At 48.6% G+C, this 13,750-nt stretch overlaps 1 protein-coding gene across 3 annotated transcripts in view; it reads left to right on the top strand.

The window, feature by feature from the left end:
• Positions 1–13,750, top strand: part of VAV2 (vav guanine nucleotide exchange factor 2) — a 120,443-nt gene that overhangs the window by 85,600 nt on the left and 21,093 nt on the right. For 2 of the 3 annotated variants that reach the window (XM_063175024.1, XM_063175027.1), the window contains exons 5-8: positions 6,717–6,819; positions 8,754–8,852; positions 10,242–10,310; positions 10,940–11,040. In XM_063175024.1, the coding sequence (XP_063031094.1) occupies positions 6,717–6,819; positions 8,754–8,852; positions 10,242–10,310; positions 10,940–11,040 (372 nt within the window). The remainder of the gene's footprint in view (positions 1–6,716; positions 6,820–8,753; positions 8,853–10,241; positions 10,311–10,939; positions 11,041–13,750) is intronic. The other variant, XM_063175026.1, reaches the window with a different exon arrangement.

The following is a 13,750-nucleotide window of genomic DNA, read 5'->3' as shown; positions in this document are numbered from 1 at the left end:
TCATAGCTGGAAAAACCCCAAAAACTCCCTGAGAACCCCTCAGCCTTTTCTCTTTGGAGAAAAAGCTCAGGATAAACTCTCAGTTGATTCTAACAAGACATTTTGGGGGCTAGTAAATGAGTTTTGGGGTTTTTTTGGAGTATGTCAGAATGCTTCGTTTCAACTTGAGTGGAGTAGTTTGGCGTCCCCAGGTTGAGATTTTGAATTCCAGTGCTGCAGAGCCTTTAAAATATGAATATATTTGAGATGGAGGTGCTGATTTGGGGAGCAGAAGGAACCAGGCTTTGTCCCTGATGTCCCCATGATGCTCTAAAGAGTGAGAACCTTTATCCTGAGAGCTGTCCCAGCAGGGAGGAGCTGTGGGACAAAAACCAGGCCTGGAAAGGGGCTGCAGGAACAAGCTGTGTATGAAATCATGGGGCATCCACAGGGTTCTGTGTGTTTAAAGGGTGTTTAAGCCTTGCTGACCCCATTGTGCTTTCACCTTTGGGGTGGTGCAGGGATTAATCCCAGCCCCAGACAGATCAAGGCACATAATTGCCTGGAAACAGCTATTTAGTTAAAAAAAAACCCTGAACAATTGGTGATGGAAAGGGGAAGGGAAGCTAAAAGGCTATCAGGGGAGTTGGGAAGTTCTCAAATTCCCTGTTTCCAGCCCTCTGGCCCCTCGGTTTGCTGTGCCCTGGGCCAGATGGCAGCTTGCAGCCAGCCTGGGCAGATGGCAGGGGCTGCTTGCATTGCAAGTGCTGCTGATCGATGCTGTGAGGGGCTGGAAAGGGACAATTGGCCTCTGCTGCCTGATTTATTCCAGCCTGCCCCATGCCAGACCCTGGAGCAGCCATTTGAGGGGAGTTTGTGCATGAAATGAGCTGGGTTTTGCTGCAGCAGTGTGGGTTCATCCTCTGTGCCCCCAGATCAGGGATTGTCAGTGACCCTTGTCCCAAGGATGCTCCTGCAGCCATTTGAGGGGTGTTTGTCCATGAAATGAGCTGGGTTTTACAGCAGCAGTGTGTGGGTTCATCCTCTGTGCCCCCCAGATCAGGGATTGTCAGTGACCCTTGTCCCAAGGATGCTCCTGCAGCCATTTGGGGGGTGTTTTTGAATTAGATGAGCTGGGTTTTGCAATAGCAGCACAGTGGGTTCATCCTCTGTGCCCCCAGATCAGGGATTGTCAGTGTCCCAAGGATGCTCCTGCAGGTCCCTGGGGAGGGGAGCTGCTGCTTCCCACATGGCTGTGGCTGCTGGCAGCTGATGGCAGGAGGCAGTTATCCACCTTGCTGCCCTGCCAACTGCTTTTCCATCCCCCTTTATGGCTCTTTCAGCTGCTCCAAACCATCCTGGTACCTCAGAGTTATATTTAACATCTCACCTAAATTTTCTCCGCTGCCACTTGAGCTCTCTCCAGTTATTTTGTCTCTTTAAATTTATGGCAGTGATTAATCCTGGCCCTCTTTGCAGCCCCAGAGCCTTCTTTATGATGAACCCTCTCCTCTGCACTGGCACGATTAAGTAGATGACACAGGGCAGGTTTTGGGTTCTTTGTTGGCTGCTTGAAGAATTCAGAATCAGACAGAAGTTCTGGGAATGGTTTGATGTGAAATATTTAATTTGCATAACTTTTACCTTTGTTTTCTCTTCTGAAAATAATTTCTTGTGAGGAGAGGAGTTGTAGTGTTGCATAAAGGGCCAAAAAAGTGCTTTAGGCAAAGCAGGTCCCCTCCAAACCCTACCCTTGGACAGCTTTGTCCCACAGGTTGATGTTGATGTCCCCTGCTCTTGTTTCGAGCTGCAGCTCACTGGGAATTTATCCCTGACATATTTATTGGGATAATTGTGTATTCCCAACCTTTCCATCCTAGAGAAGAGGGGAAGGAGATCTGCTAGGCCACAGTTTCTCAAGTGATGCCTCTTCTGGGCTCAGCTTCTTGCTGAAGTTTCTCCTGCTTCTTTCACTTCTTGCCCCCCTCACATTTTCCAAAATAGTGCTGTGATCAGCAGAATTTCTCAAATGCATTAAAAAAAGTAATGAGCACAGGAGCCAAGGTGAGATGATGAGTGAGCTGCCACTTTTCCCATTATTTTTATGTTGGACAAAGCAGGCACGACAGCCCCTCAAATAAATGGCTCTGTGGTGCAGGGCACTTGAGCCAGAGTGCCTGTAAATGTGTCTGTCCCTTGTGTGTCACTCCTATTGATTTTTACATGTCCTGCTTGTGCCATTTCTTGGATCATATTGGTCACTTTTCTTAGGATCAGAGCCTGAGAAATTCCACTTGGAATGGGGAATGCAAGACCCAAGAATAGATGGGAAAAGGCTTCTGCTATTTCCAGATTTGTGTCTCCATCCAAGCCCAATCTGAGTAATTAAAACCCTGTAAGATCTCGAGTCCTCCAGCTGCACATCTTGCACTCCCTCACCCTGAAACCTAAACCTGCCAGATGTGCTGCAAATTCAGGGTTCTGCTTGTCCTCTCTGACAGAATGAGGGGGTTGGTTGGGGGAACTGTGTATTTATAGCTGTGAGTGCAGAGTGAGGATGAGAAAGTGGGGATTGGGATGGGCTGGAGCCTCACAGCTGCCTCAGAGACCTTGCAAATCTCCCTGTGGTGGATCTGAGAGCTTCTGGCTCTTTACCCTGGTCACAGGACTGGAAATTTGGGGTTGTCTCTTGGTTGTCTTATTTTAGCTCCTTCTGTCCCTTGCTGCTCTTTCTTTTGCTGTTCCTGGTGGTTCTGGCTCTTTCCTCAGCGTGGTTTGGACGGAGTTTTGCTGTGGTGGGTTTGTCATGAGGGTTTGTCCTTGAATTCCTGAGGCTGGTACAAACTCATCAACTCTCCACAGCAGCTTTTATGGCTGGAGAGGCTCTTCAGTGGCCCTGAAATCCCTCAGGGCTTCCCCAGTGTCCCTGCAGGGATGAGTGCAGGGTTCCTCAGCTTGGAGGACCCGCTGCATGTCATTTATGGGGCACATTTATTGATCACAGTTTGTTTGTTCCCATAGTCCCTTCCAGCCCCAAACAAGCTGTGATTTTATGGATTTATCCTTCATTTTCCCCTACTCCAAGGCAGCATCCTGGCACCATTCCCTCAGTTTTGGGAGCTGCTCCTTGGCACGGCTCTGCCTGCCTGGGTGGGTGTCAGTGCACAGCAGAGTGAGGCAGAGCTCAGCCAAAAGCATTGTTTTAGCCTGAAATTGCCTCAGATATGAAAAGCTTTATTCATTATCAGCTTTTCTGGCTCGGCAAGAGGCTGCCAGCCCAAAGCTGGTTGCATTCATCCTAATAACAGTAATTGCACGTGCTGGTGTTCCCTCTGAAGGGCGGCTGAAATCCCTTTCCTAACCCCAGAGCTGTCAATGAATCTCCTAATCCAGGCAGTAGATCACAGGCTCTGATACCCACGGGTAGCTCACAGACTCTGCTGCTTTTATTGAAGGAGTAAATTGCTTTTCTTTGTGAGGAATGAGGTGATCTGGCTTTCCTTGCTCAAGTTGTTCCGTCTGCCAGTGACACGCCTGGGATGCTGAATTTATTGCCTGAATTCGGTGTGTCCTGAGCTTTCCACTGGCTAAAATCATCCCAATCTCTGTTTTAAGCACAGGGAGGGTGTGTATTTTCACAAGGTGGGGACAGGTGAGGATCAATATGTGCAAAGCAGAGATGTCAACATCCACAGGGCCCTGCAGGAGCTTGGCTGCTCCAGGAGAGGCTGATCCTCATGCTTTACTGCTCTCCAGAAAAGCTGCCAGCCTCTGGTGTTTCTCAGAGATGCTCTGAGAATGTGTTTTAATAAATAACAGACTGCTGGACCATGGTGATGTTGTAATACTGCCACGGCTGTTGGGTTTGAGGAGCTCTGCTGCATCCCCCCAGAGCTCTGGAGTGGAGGTGTCTCTCTGGGTGTCCCCAGGATGTGGGAATAGTTCCTATTTTTTTTCCTAAAACAAGAAATTGGAGTAGAGAAGGGCTTGTTGTGCTGTGGAGCACCAGGAAGGGGTGGAGCAGCGAGGCTCAGCCCCTTCATTAGGGGAATGGAGCTGTCAGGATGTGGCCCCACATGGTGGGGGCAGCCTTTGTGTCCAAATTGTTGGCACTTCTGAGGGCAAATCTGCTGGATTGTCCTTTGGGAGGTGTTTCTTTCCTGGTGGGAAAGGCCTTGGGACATCCACCCTTGACCAAAACCCATCTGGCACTTGGGGACATGGCTGAGGGGTGCTGGCTTCAGGTTGAACCAGATGTTCTTGAAGGGTTCTCCCAACCCTGGTGATTCTGTGAGAGTCACTTCAGCAGCACACCCCTGGTTGTGTTGAGGCCTTAAGAGGAAATGATGCCTCAGGGTTTAGCTTTTATATTTTTCAGATATATTATGTTATTATATTATTCTGTGCTGCTTTGGTGTGTAGTTCTGAGCTTCATATGAGGGGATGGTGAGCTCTGTGCACAGAGCAGGGAGACAAAACAATTCCTGCTCCAGCTGGGACCAAGGACAAATGATCCAAATCTCAGCCCAAGAGCACAAACAATGTGGGCTGGAGAGAGAAAAACAAGCAGGATGGGACTGCATGGGGTAAATCTGGAGCTGGACAATGAACTGCAAGATGCAAATGGAGCAGAACTGATCAAAGTGAGAGACCCCATGAGCAGTCATGCATTTTGGGACCATTTTGGTTCATTTTGTGTTCATTTTTGGGACCATTTTGGTTCATCTTGGGTTCATTTTGTGCCCATTTTGGTTCATCTTGGGTGCAGCCCTGGCTGGGCTCTTGTGCTGCCCAAGGTGCATCCCTTGAGGAGATCCTTTTAATAAATCCCTGCTTTATTCTTTAACTCTGCCCAGCCTCTGCTCTATCTCAGCCTTCCCAAGGCATCATTTCCACACCCAGCTGGGCTCCTGCCCGTGCCATTAACCCAACCACACATTCCCAAAACCCTTCCAGCCATGGAAATGATGTGTGGAGAGGCAGCCAGCAACCCAAGAGGTGTGGGCAGGGAGATTCATCAGGAGCTGGGAGTGACTGGCTCTGGAAGAGGAGCAGAGCTGAGAATATAAATATTGGTACAGATAATAACAGTGATGCCTGGGAGGGGGAAGATGGATCACCAGCTATTAGTGGGCATTATTGCAGCAGCTGCAATGCATCACCCGGGAAGAATGGGATGGATACATCATGCCAGTGTATTTATTTAAAATCCCCAAACTTTTATTGAATAAATCTGCTTGTATAAATAGAAAGGGCCGTATTTAAGCAGCCTGGTTTTGCAGGCAGATGTGCTCTGCTGCTCCCTGATATGTAATAGAGAGATGTTGAGTGTCACACTTGGAGCACAGCTTTACACCTAAATTTATTTGTGTGTAATTAATGCCGCTGTTGAAAGGCACAGCTCGTAAAATATGCGAGCGCTGTTTGATATTCCAGCATTTCACACTGTCCTGATCCTGTGGGATTGACTTCAGTGGGAGCTGTTAGCAGCCAGCACCTGTAGATCTAAGCACTGGAATTATTATTGTTAATTGGTGTTTAATATGGGCTGAATTTTCAAAAGTATTCCGAGGCTGAGGAGCCCCTGGGAGGGGTGTGGAGGCTCAGATGATAATTAATTACTGAACAGCATCACCTTTTGCACAAACTGGGCTCTACAGCTCTGGGATGCCTTTGAAGCCTGGGAATGCAGGGGCAGCTCCAAAGTGATGGGGCTGGTCCTCAAAATGTGACATTTTGCTGCTTAATTTCTCCCTGCTGTAAATGTTGTTATTGGCCCCTGCCCACCGAGCAGGTTGTTTCGTGGTGGTCAGGAGAGCCTCCTGCTCCTCCGGGAAATGCTGGGTTAAAAATCACCCAGTTCCCCATCAGGACAGGGATTGGGCTTTGTGGGGGTTTGTGCATCACTCAGAAACAGGATGCAGAGTGTTTAAACCTGGATGGGATACTCAGGGCTGGTCCTGGCATTGCTGTGGGTCCTGCACAGCCCAGGGTTGGCTCATCAGGGCTGGGATGCTTCTCCTACTGCTCAGAGACATTGCTTGAGTGTTTAATATAATATCTGCTCCTGCTTGGAGTGAATCTGGGCTCCTACAGCACTTTGCAGCCCTGGCTGGGGGATGGAGATGGTTTTTTTGGCACAAAGGAGAAAAAGAAAAATCAAATCAAGAGCAAACACAGTGCCTTAAGCAGACCAAAATCCAACCTTAGAGTGAATTCTCTGAGCATGATACAAAATCACTGAGGCAAGATCTGTCCTGCTCCTGAAGAGGAGCTGAAGGGGAGGTTGTGGGCACCTTTGGGGCAGGTGGAGCTGGAGCTGGAGACTCTGGTGGCTCAGATGGTCCCTCTGGGTGCTTGGCTAGCAGATCCATCTCAGTGGGCCCATTAGTGCTGAGCAAAAGGCTCTGCAGGGGCAGAGCTGGCAGCCTGTGGTGATGTGGGCATGGTGGGCACAGAGGCTGGCACAGGCACAGAGCCTGGCACGGGGCACAGAGCCTGGCACGGGGCACAGAGCCATTCTTGGCTGTGATCCCTGCTCGTGTCCAGCAGCGTTCTGCCTTTTCCAGCCTCCAGCCAGCGGAAAGAAATGTGCAGCAGGCACTGATCCGGGAAAAAACAGAGCAGGGCTCAATTCCCACAGGATTTTCTTGCTTTCTCCTCCCTCCTTGGTGCTGCTGAAGTGCCAGTGAGATCCCCTGGGTGTTATCATTGACTCTTTTTCCTTCTCCTTGCAGCGAGCACGACCTGGGGGAGGACATCTACGACTGCGTGCCCTGCGAGGATGAGGGCGATGATATCTACGAGGATATCATCAGAGTGGAGGTGCAGCAGCCCATGGTAACAGCCCAGCTGTGCTCTCACAGCTGCACCTCGCTGGGAGGGGCAGGGAGGGGGCTCCAGGATGGAAATAACTCCCTGCCACTGGCAGGTGATGCTGCAGGGAAGGGAAGTGCTGAGTCGCTCCTCCAAACTGGGATGGCACCAGCCCACAGGGGTTCTACAAGGAGTTTCCCAGCCCAGCCTGTCATCTGCAGGAGGTGGGGAGGAAGGAGGGGAAAGGGAGACCTAATAAGCCCTAAAAGAAAAGCTAAAAATAGGATTTTGCTGCTGAGGCTGTGTCACTCCAGCCTGCTCCGTCAGCCAGAGGTGCCACTGGTATTTTTAGTGCAGGGTGACAGATCTGTGTGTCAGGGATCCAGCAGCTGTCTGGGCCTGCTGCTCCTCCCTGGAGCAGGAAAATGTTTACAGTGGAGCTTTCTGGGGCAGCAGGGACCAGTGTGGCATTGGGGACACCCCGTTTGTCACCTCTAACAAGCCTGAGTGTGAGGCATGGACAGCATCATGGATGTCTCCAAGGGCTCTGTTGCAAATATCACACTCCATGGATGAGCCAAGGAGGTGTTGGTGGCCCTTGCACCTCCCTGAGGTGCCCACAGCCACCTCCTTACCTGTGACCTTCCAAATTTCCTGCCCTCCCTCCAATATCTGCCTCCCCCGGGCTTTGTTCAGCCACTAATTATTCTCCCCTTGTTCACCCCTCCCTGGAACAAAGCAGGATCAATGGGCAAATTCAGTGATCAATTCAATCCCTGGGGGGGCTGGAGCCTGGGAATGCAGGGCTGCATCCGTGGATGTGCTCTGGTTCCTCAAAGATCACAAACTCCTCATTCCATGGTGTGCAGGAGCTCCCTGTGCACCAAAACCCCTCTGGATCAATGAGTTGGACCCAAAATATTCCCCTGATGCTGCCAAAGTGCTTGGATCTGAAGGCAGCACAGCTCCAGTGGTTTTTGCCACCAGTTGCAAAAGTTACTTGGCCCAAGAAGTGATCCAGGGGAAGGTTTTGGTAGGAATTTCTGATTTCTTGCATAAATGGGAAAAACTGGGGAAAGCTCCAGCAGCCAGGTAATAAAGGATTAAGGTCAGTGGAATTGGCAATTTTTCACTGTCCCCTCCACATTATTTTATGCTTTCTGCTGGGCAGTTGGGAGCTGTGATTCCCATTCCCTTCCATGAAGAAAATAGCCTATTTTTAATATATCTGCCCCAAAAATTGAACAGTTTTTTGGGTAACATTTGTTGCAACAGCAAGTGTGTGATGCTAATGGCTTCTTGTATTTCTGCATGCTTCAGATTAGATACATGCAGGTAAGATGAATTGATTAAAATCTGGGGTTTCATGCAGCTGTGAGTCCTGAGGGGGAGGACAGAGGGGCTCTGTTCCTGTGCATGATCCATAAAATCCCAGAACTGAACTCCCTCCCAAATTCACGTTCTGCCCTGCCAAGTGCAGCAGCTCCAAACACGTGGGCCCAGCTTTACAGAGCTGGGGCTTTGGGAAAAGCACATTTTATCAGATTTGACCTAAAATCAGGAGAATTGGCAACCCTGGCCAGGGATTTGTATGAGTCTGATGTATTATTTGTGACCCACTTAGGATCTGTTGTGAGTTTCATCTTAAGCAATAAAAAAAAAAATTAAAAAGGGAAAAAAATCAGCTTTTATCTCTTATTATTCTTCTTCAACTGGTAGCCTTTGGTGGTGTGGCTGTAATAAATGCAAAAAATGCAGTTTTTCCATGTTGAAACATATTTAATAACACAGCCAGGGTTCCTCCTTATATTTTTTGGATAAAAATAGTTCCCTTTAGCATAAACCAGTAGTGGTTCTCTCGTGATTTGCCAAACTTGTGCTTGGTTGCTGTAACTGGAGCCCCACCAGGTTGCCACCCTTAGGACCATCTGACCATGAATTATTTTTCCTTCCCCTAGAAAATGGGAATGACAGAAGATGACAAAAGGAATTGCTGTTTGCTAGAAATCCAAGAAACTGAGGCCAAATACTACAAAACCCTTGAAGACATAGAAAAGGTGAGAGCTGAGCCCTGCAGCCCTGGATCCCACATCAATTGTGCTGGGTTGGGTCTTGCTCCCAAAGCTGGGAGATGCGAGGGGCAGGATAGAGGAAAATGGGAGAGGAGGGGAATCCACAAAATCTTAACAAGCAGAAATGTGCAGGAGGCAAAACCAGCATCTTTTATTGTGATTGCTTCAGATTAGAACCAGGCTGAAAACCTTCCTGCTGTGTCCCCCCATCCTGGGGTGAGAATCCCCCACTCCTGGCTCAGCCAGGCCGGGTTTGCTGATAAGAGCTGTGTTTGCAGATATCTCTTATCACTCTGATTGCCACGGAATAATTCCTTTATTCCGAGTGCTGAGGCTGTGCTGGCTTGCCATTGAAGCTAATTGGATTAAAAGGAACGTTCTGCTGCCTAAATTCGTGGGGGTTTAATTGGTTTTGATGAATTATTGTGGCTCCTTTTCTTTTAAAAACAAATGGAAGGGAACACCTCAGCAATGGATGGAGCCTGGAGGTGGTTCCTGCTCCCAGGAAAGCAGCAGGAAGGAAGAACAATAATGAAAATCAAGCTGCCATTTCTAATCACCCTGATGCTTTTGTTTCCTCCCCTTTTGCCATTCTTTCCCTCTGTCTGTCTGCTGAAAGTTCCCCCGAAGAGGCTGTGAGCGAAACTGGAGAAAAATGGAAGGACATTTCCCATTTTCCAGGAAAATGCCCCAATATATTTGTCATTTATGTTTCCAAGGAATCCTTCTTCCTTGGAAACAGCCACAGCCGTCTGGTTCAGGAGAATGAAGAGTTAAATTATTGCTTTCATATCAGTTAAAGCTTTGCAGGTCCTGGTGGTGTCATGGGTGGAATTTCCCCTCCTGGGCTGTTGTGTTTGGGGTTTTTTGCAGCTCCAAGTCACAACAGAACAGTAGATGTTGTTATTAATATGGATTTGTTCAGAAAGGCATTGCCCATGTAATCACATCATTGCTGCCTTCTCAAGGGCAGAATTCCAGGGAGATAAAGGGCTGTGGAGATGCTTCAGTGCAGCCAAGGGCTGCAGAGGGCATTTCACCCTCCCCTGCTGCAGCTTTAGCAGGGGAAGGGGCTGTGGGCACCTATGGGTGGGGGTCTGGCACTTTCCTACCCCTGGAAGTGCTGTGGGAGCTCAGGGATGGTGCACTCATGGAATTCCTGCATCCCACTCCCATCCCTGCTCATCCTCTACCTTTGCAAATGGTTAAACTCATCAAAACCTGCCCAGGTGAGCTCAGCTGGTGAAGCAGAAATTAAAATAAATAAATAAAACCAAATAAATAAATAAATAAATAAAATAAAAATAAATCCCTCACACAGCCTCATTCCCTGCTCTCCAGCACCTCAACCCCTTTTCCATTTCTCTCTTGCAGAACTACATGAACCCCCTGAGGCTGGTACTGACTCCCCAAGACATGGAAGCTATTTTTATCAATTTGGAGGTAACACCGTGGGCATTGTGCCTCAGATCTTTGTTCTTTTCACAGCAGCTCAGCCCTCTCCCTGCTTAGGAGGAGGTTTTCTGATTTCCTGTTAGATTTGTGCATTCACTTGGAGAGCTCCAGCCTTTCGTGTGCTGTGGAGCTTAAACTGCTTTGGGAGACAATCTTTAACACTCAGTTTTAGAGGTGGGGAATATTTGAACTCTAGGAAATAAAACAATTCAATCTAGTGCGTGTTTCAGGGCTAGGACTCTGGATTTTAGCTGGTTTGGGCACAGGGTGATGAAGGGATTTATTTCTACTGTGGTTTGCATAGGGTCTAGGTCAAAACCTCATCTCCTCCATGCCTTCCATCCCAAATCCTCCTCCCTCTCCTCCTTGGGGCATTTCTCAAACCTCATCTCCTCCATTTCTTCCATCCCAAATCCTCCTCCCTGCCCTCCTGGGGCATCTCTCCCTGCTGGAATTACACCCTGTCCTCCAGGCCCCTCACCAGACCAACTTTTCTTTACAAACACCTGAAAGAGTGAGACCCCTGCCCGGTGGAGGAGGGAATGTGCATTTCTCTGGGCTCTGTTTGCCCACCTGCTTTGAATGTGTGTAAAGTGTTGGCTGTTGCTTGGTTTTAGGACCTCATTAAAGTGCACTTCAGTTTCCTGAGAGCCATCGATGTCTCGATGATGTCTGGAGGAAGCAGCCTGGCAAAAGTGTTCCTGGAGTTCAAAGAGAGGTAAAGGAATGCCAGGCTTCAGGCAGCTCCAGTTTGAACAGATTTGGGTTATTTTGGGAGATTTAAACACAGTTTTTGTTGCTCTCTGCCTTCTCACTCTCTACGACTGCCTGAAAGGAGGTTGGAGCCAGGTGGGGATCTGTCTTTTCTTCCAGGTAACAACAGGACAAGAAGAAATGGCCTCAAGTTCCACCAGGGGAGGTTTTAAATGGATATTGATGAAAGTTTCTTCACTGTGAGGGTTGTCAAGCCCAGGGTGGTGATGGGGTCAGAATCCCTGGAAGTGTCCAAAAATTGTGTGTCTGTGGTGCTTAGAGTCGTGGTTTAGTGGCAGTGCTGAGTTAATGGTTGGACTCAGAGGTCTTTTTCCACCTTAATAATTCTGTGATTCCAGAGATGCCTTTCACAGCAGCCCAGGTTTGCATCTTCCATAGCAAACTGCTCTCAGGCAGCTGAAACATCACTGAGAGCTGACATTAAGCAGCAAAACCCAGCCACAACTTCAGGCCACCCGGGGCAGAGACTGGGACACCTCCCCTGTGACCACCAGGATCCCTTGGATCCCTGCTCCTGCAAACCCCTGGGTTTTCCTTGAGCTCAGCATCCTGTAGGAGAGTGAATACCCAATGTGATTGTGGGGACAAAGATGAGCTGGAATGGAGCAAAACCTCCAGGGGTTTTGTGTGGTCTCTGCGAGGGCTGTGATGTGGTGGGGTGACTCCTGTGCAGGGGAGATCAGCCCTGCTCTGATCAAAGTGATGCCTCACCCTCAAAGAATCTCATATTTGGCACAGAGATCATCCTGCACCTTCTGCACGATGAATAAATGTAAAAGTTTCTTTCACAAACAGAATCAATCCTGGCTTTTGGCAGCTGCAAGCAGGAGCACCCCAGCACACAGAGATAAGGTTGATAAAAGCCTTTAATATCCTTAATACTAATCAAAGGGTGATTCATTGTGGAACGGTGCCAGACTGTTATTTCACTGTGATTAAACCAGTGTCTAGACACAGAAATGCCATTCAGAAGTCAATAACTCCAGAAATACCATCTGCATTAATAACACACCGTGAGGTCACATCTTCCATCATTCTGGGGGCCTCTCCTTATAAAGGGCTTTTTTATTTCTGGCTTAAATTACAAAAAATATTCCAAAGAGGAATGCAAATAATTTCAAAACACTCATAAAAGTCACTCAGGTGATTTTGATCTCCTGATTCCTGGCTCAGCCCCCTGCATGCAGTGCCATCCCTGGGGCAGGGCTGTGGGCACAGGAGGGGTTCTGGAGGTGACACTGCTGCCCAGACAGGAGCACAGGGCTGGGTTTTGAGCTATTAAATCAATGTTTTCCTCTGTTAACGTGCTGGTGGGAGCTGGGAGAATGCTTGGAGCTGGTGAGTTCCTTGCAGATGGGTGAAGCAGCTGACCCCCTTCCTAAGGGAGGACCTGAAAGCCTTGGAGAGATGTGAGGGGAGGAGAAAAAGCAGCTGTTAGGTGGTGATGGTGGATCTGAAGCTCTCCTCAGTTCATGGGGATTTTAGGGGACATCAGTGCTGTGGGAAACTGCTGCTCGAGGAGGGGTTTGCCTTGGAGAAATCCCTAAAATCAGATTGTTGGGGATGAGGAGTTTGGAGCAAGCTGATGTAAGCAGGCAGAGTCCTTTCCTCCATCAGGAAAGTCAGGAATAACACATTTTACAGCAAGAAGATTTCAGTGCAGGAGGAGGAGAAGATGAACTCACTGGGGAGACAGTTTTGCCCCACCAAGAAGGGAACATGGACCTCCAGAGTCCCTTCTTGGTCCCTGAATGTGAGACCTTTCTCCATCAGATCGGTCCATGACAAATAACTCCTCCACACCCTTCGAGACATTCTGGCAAGATGATGCACCACTCCTTGGCTTTGCAGGGGCCTTTTTTAAGGAAATAGTTTGTAAATCTCTTCCTGTGGAAGCCACAGGTTTGAATTTATGTTCCTGAAACCTTTTTGAAGCTCTCCCCGTGCTGGCAAGGTGGATATTATTGTGCCTGTGCAGAAATTGTCAGGGGGAAAAGGTGGAAGAATAATCCTTAGTGGCTGTGGCTCCATAAATCTCTTATTCTCTTCCCTGCAGGGTGTGAATGTCCCATGTTTATGGAGCACCTGGGTCAGTGGTTCCCAGGTCATCTCCATGGAGAGATGAGGCCCCCAGATAATGGATGAGGTGCAGGTTGTGATGGAAGATGTGTCTTAGCAGCAGCAGCACAGTTAACAGCCAGAAAGGGGGAGAAAACCCAACCCTGTCAGGCAGGATTAATGAGGGAAAGGGGGGAATCCATGACAAAACTGCTCTTTTTTGTCAGGGTTTAAATTTATAGCCCAGGGTGTCCATGCAGAGCTCCTCTGAGTTTCCCAGGGCTGTGACAACATTCTTTTCCCAATTACCCAGGCTCTTGATCTCTGGGTCCCTGTGGCTCTCTCAAGAAGATGTGATTCTAAAATGTGACATGGAACCATCACAGAATCACTGAATGGTTTTGGGTTGGAAGGGACCTTAAAATTCATCTTATTCCACCCCCTGCCATGGGCAGGGACACCTTCCACCATCCCAGGTTGCTCCAAGCCCTGTCCAGCCTGGCTTTGGATAATTCCAGGAACTCTCTGAGGAACTTCTGACAGCTCCTCACCACTTTCACAAGAAAGAATTTCATCCCCCTATCTCATCTACCCCT

The sequence above is a fragment of the Melospiza melodia genome, chromosome 22 (genome assembly GCF_035770615.1).
Source record: "Melospiza melodia melodia isolate bMelMel2 chromosome 22, bMelMel2.pri, whole genome shotgun sequence".
NCBI lineage: Eukaryota > Metazoa > Chordata > Aves > Passeriformes > Passerellidae > Melospiza > Melospiza melodia.
The sequence above is the reverse complement of the archived record's forward strand: the minus strand, read 5'-3'. Positions and strand labels throughout refer to the sequence as shown.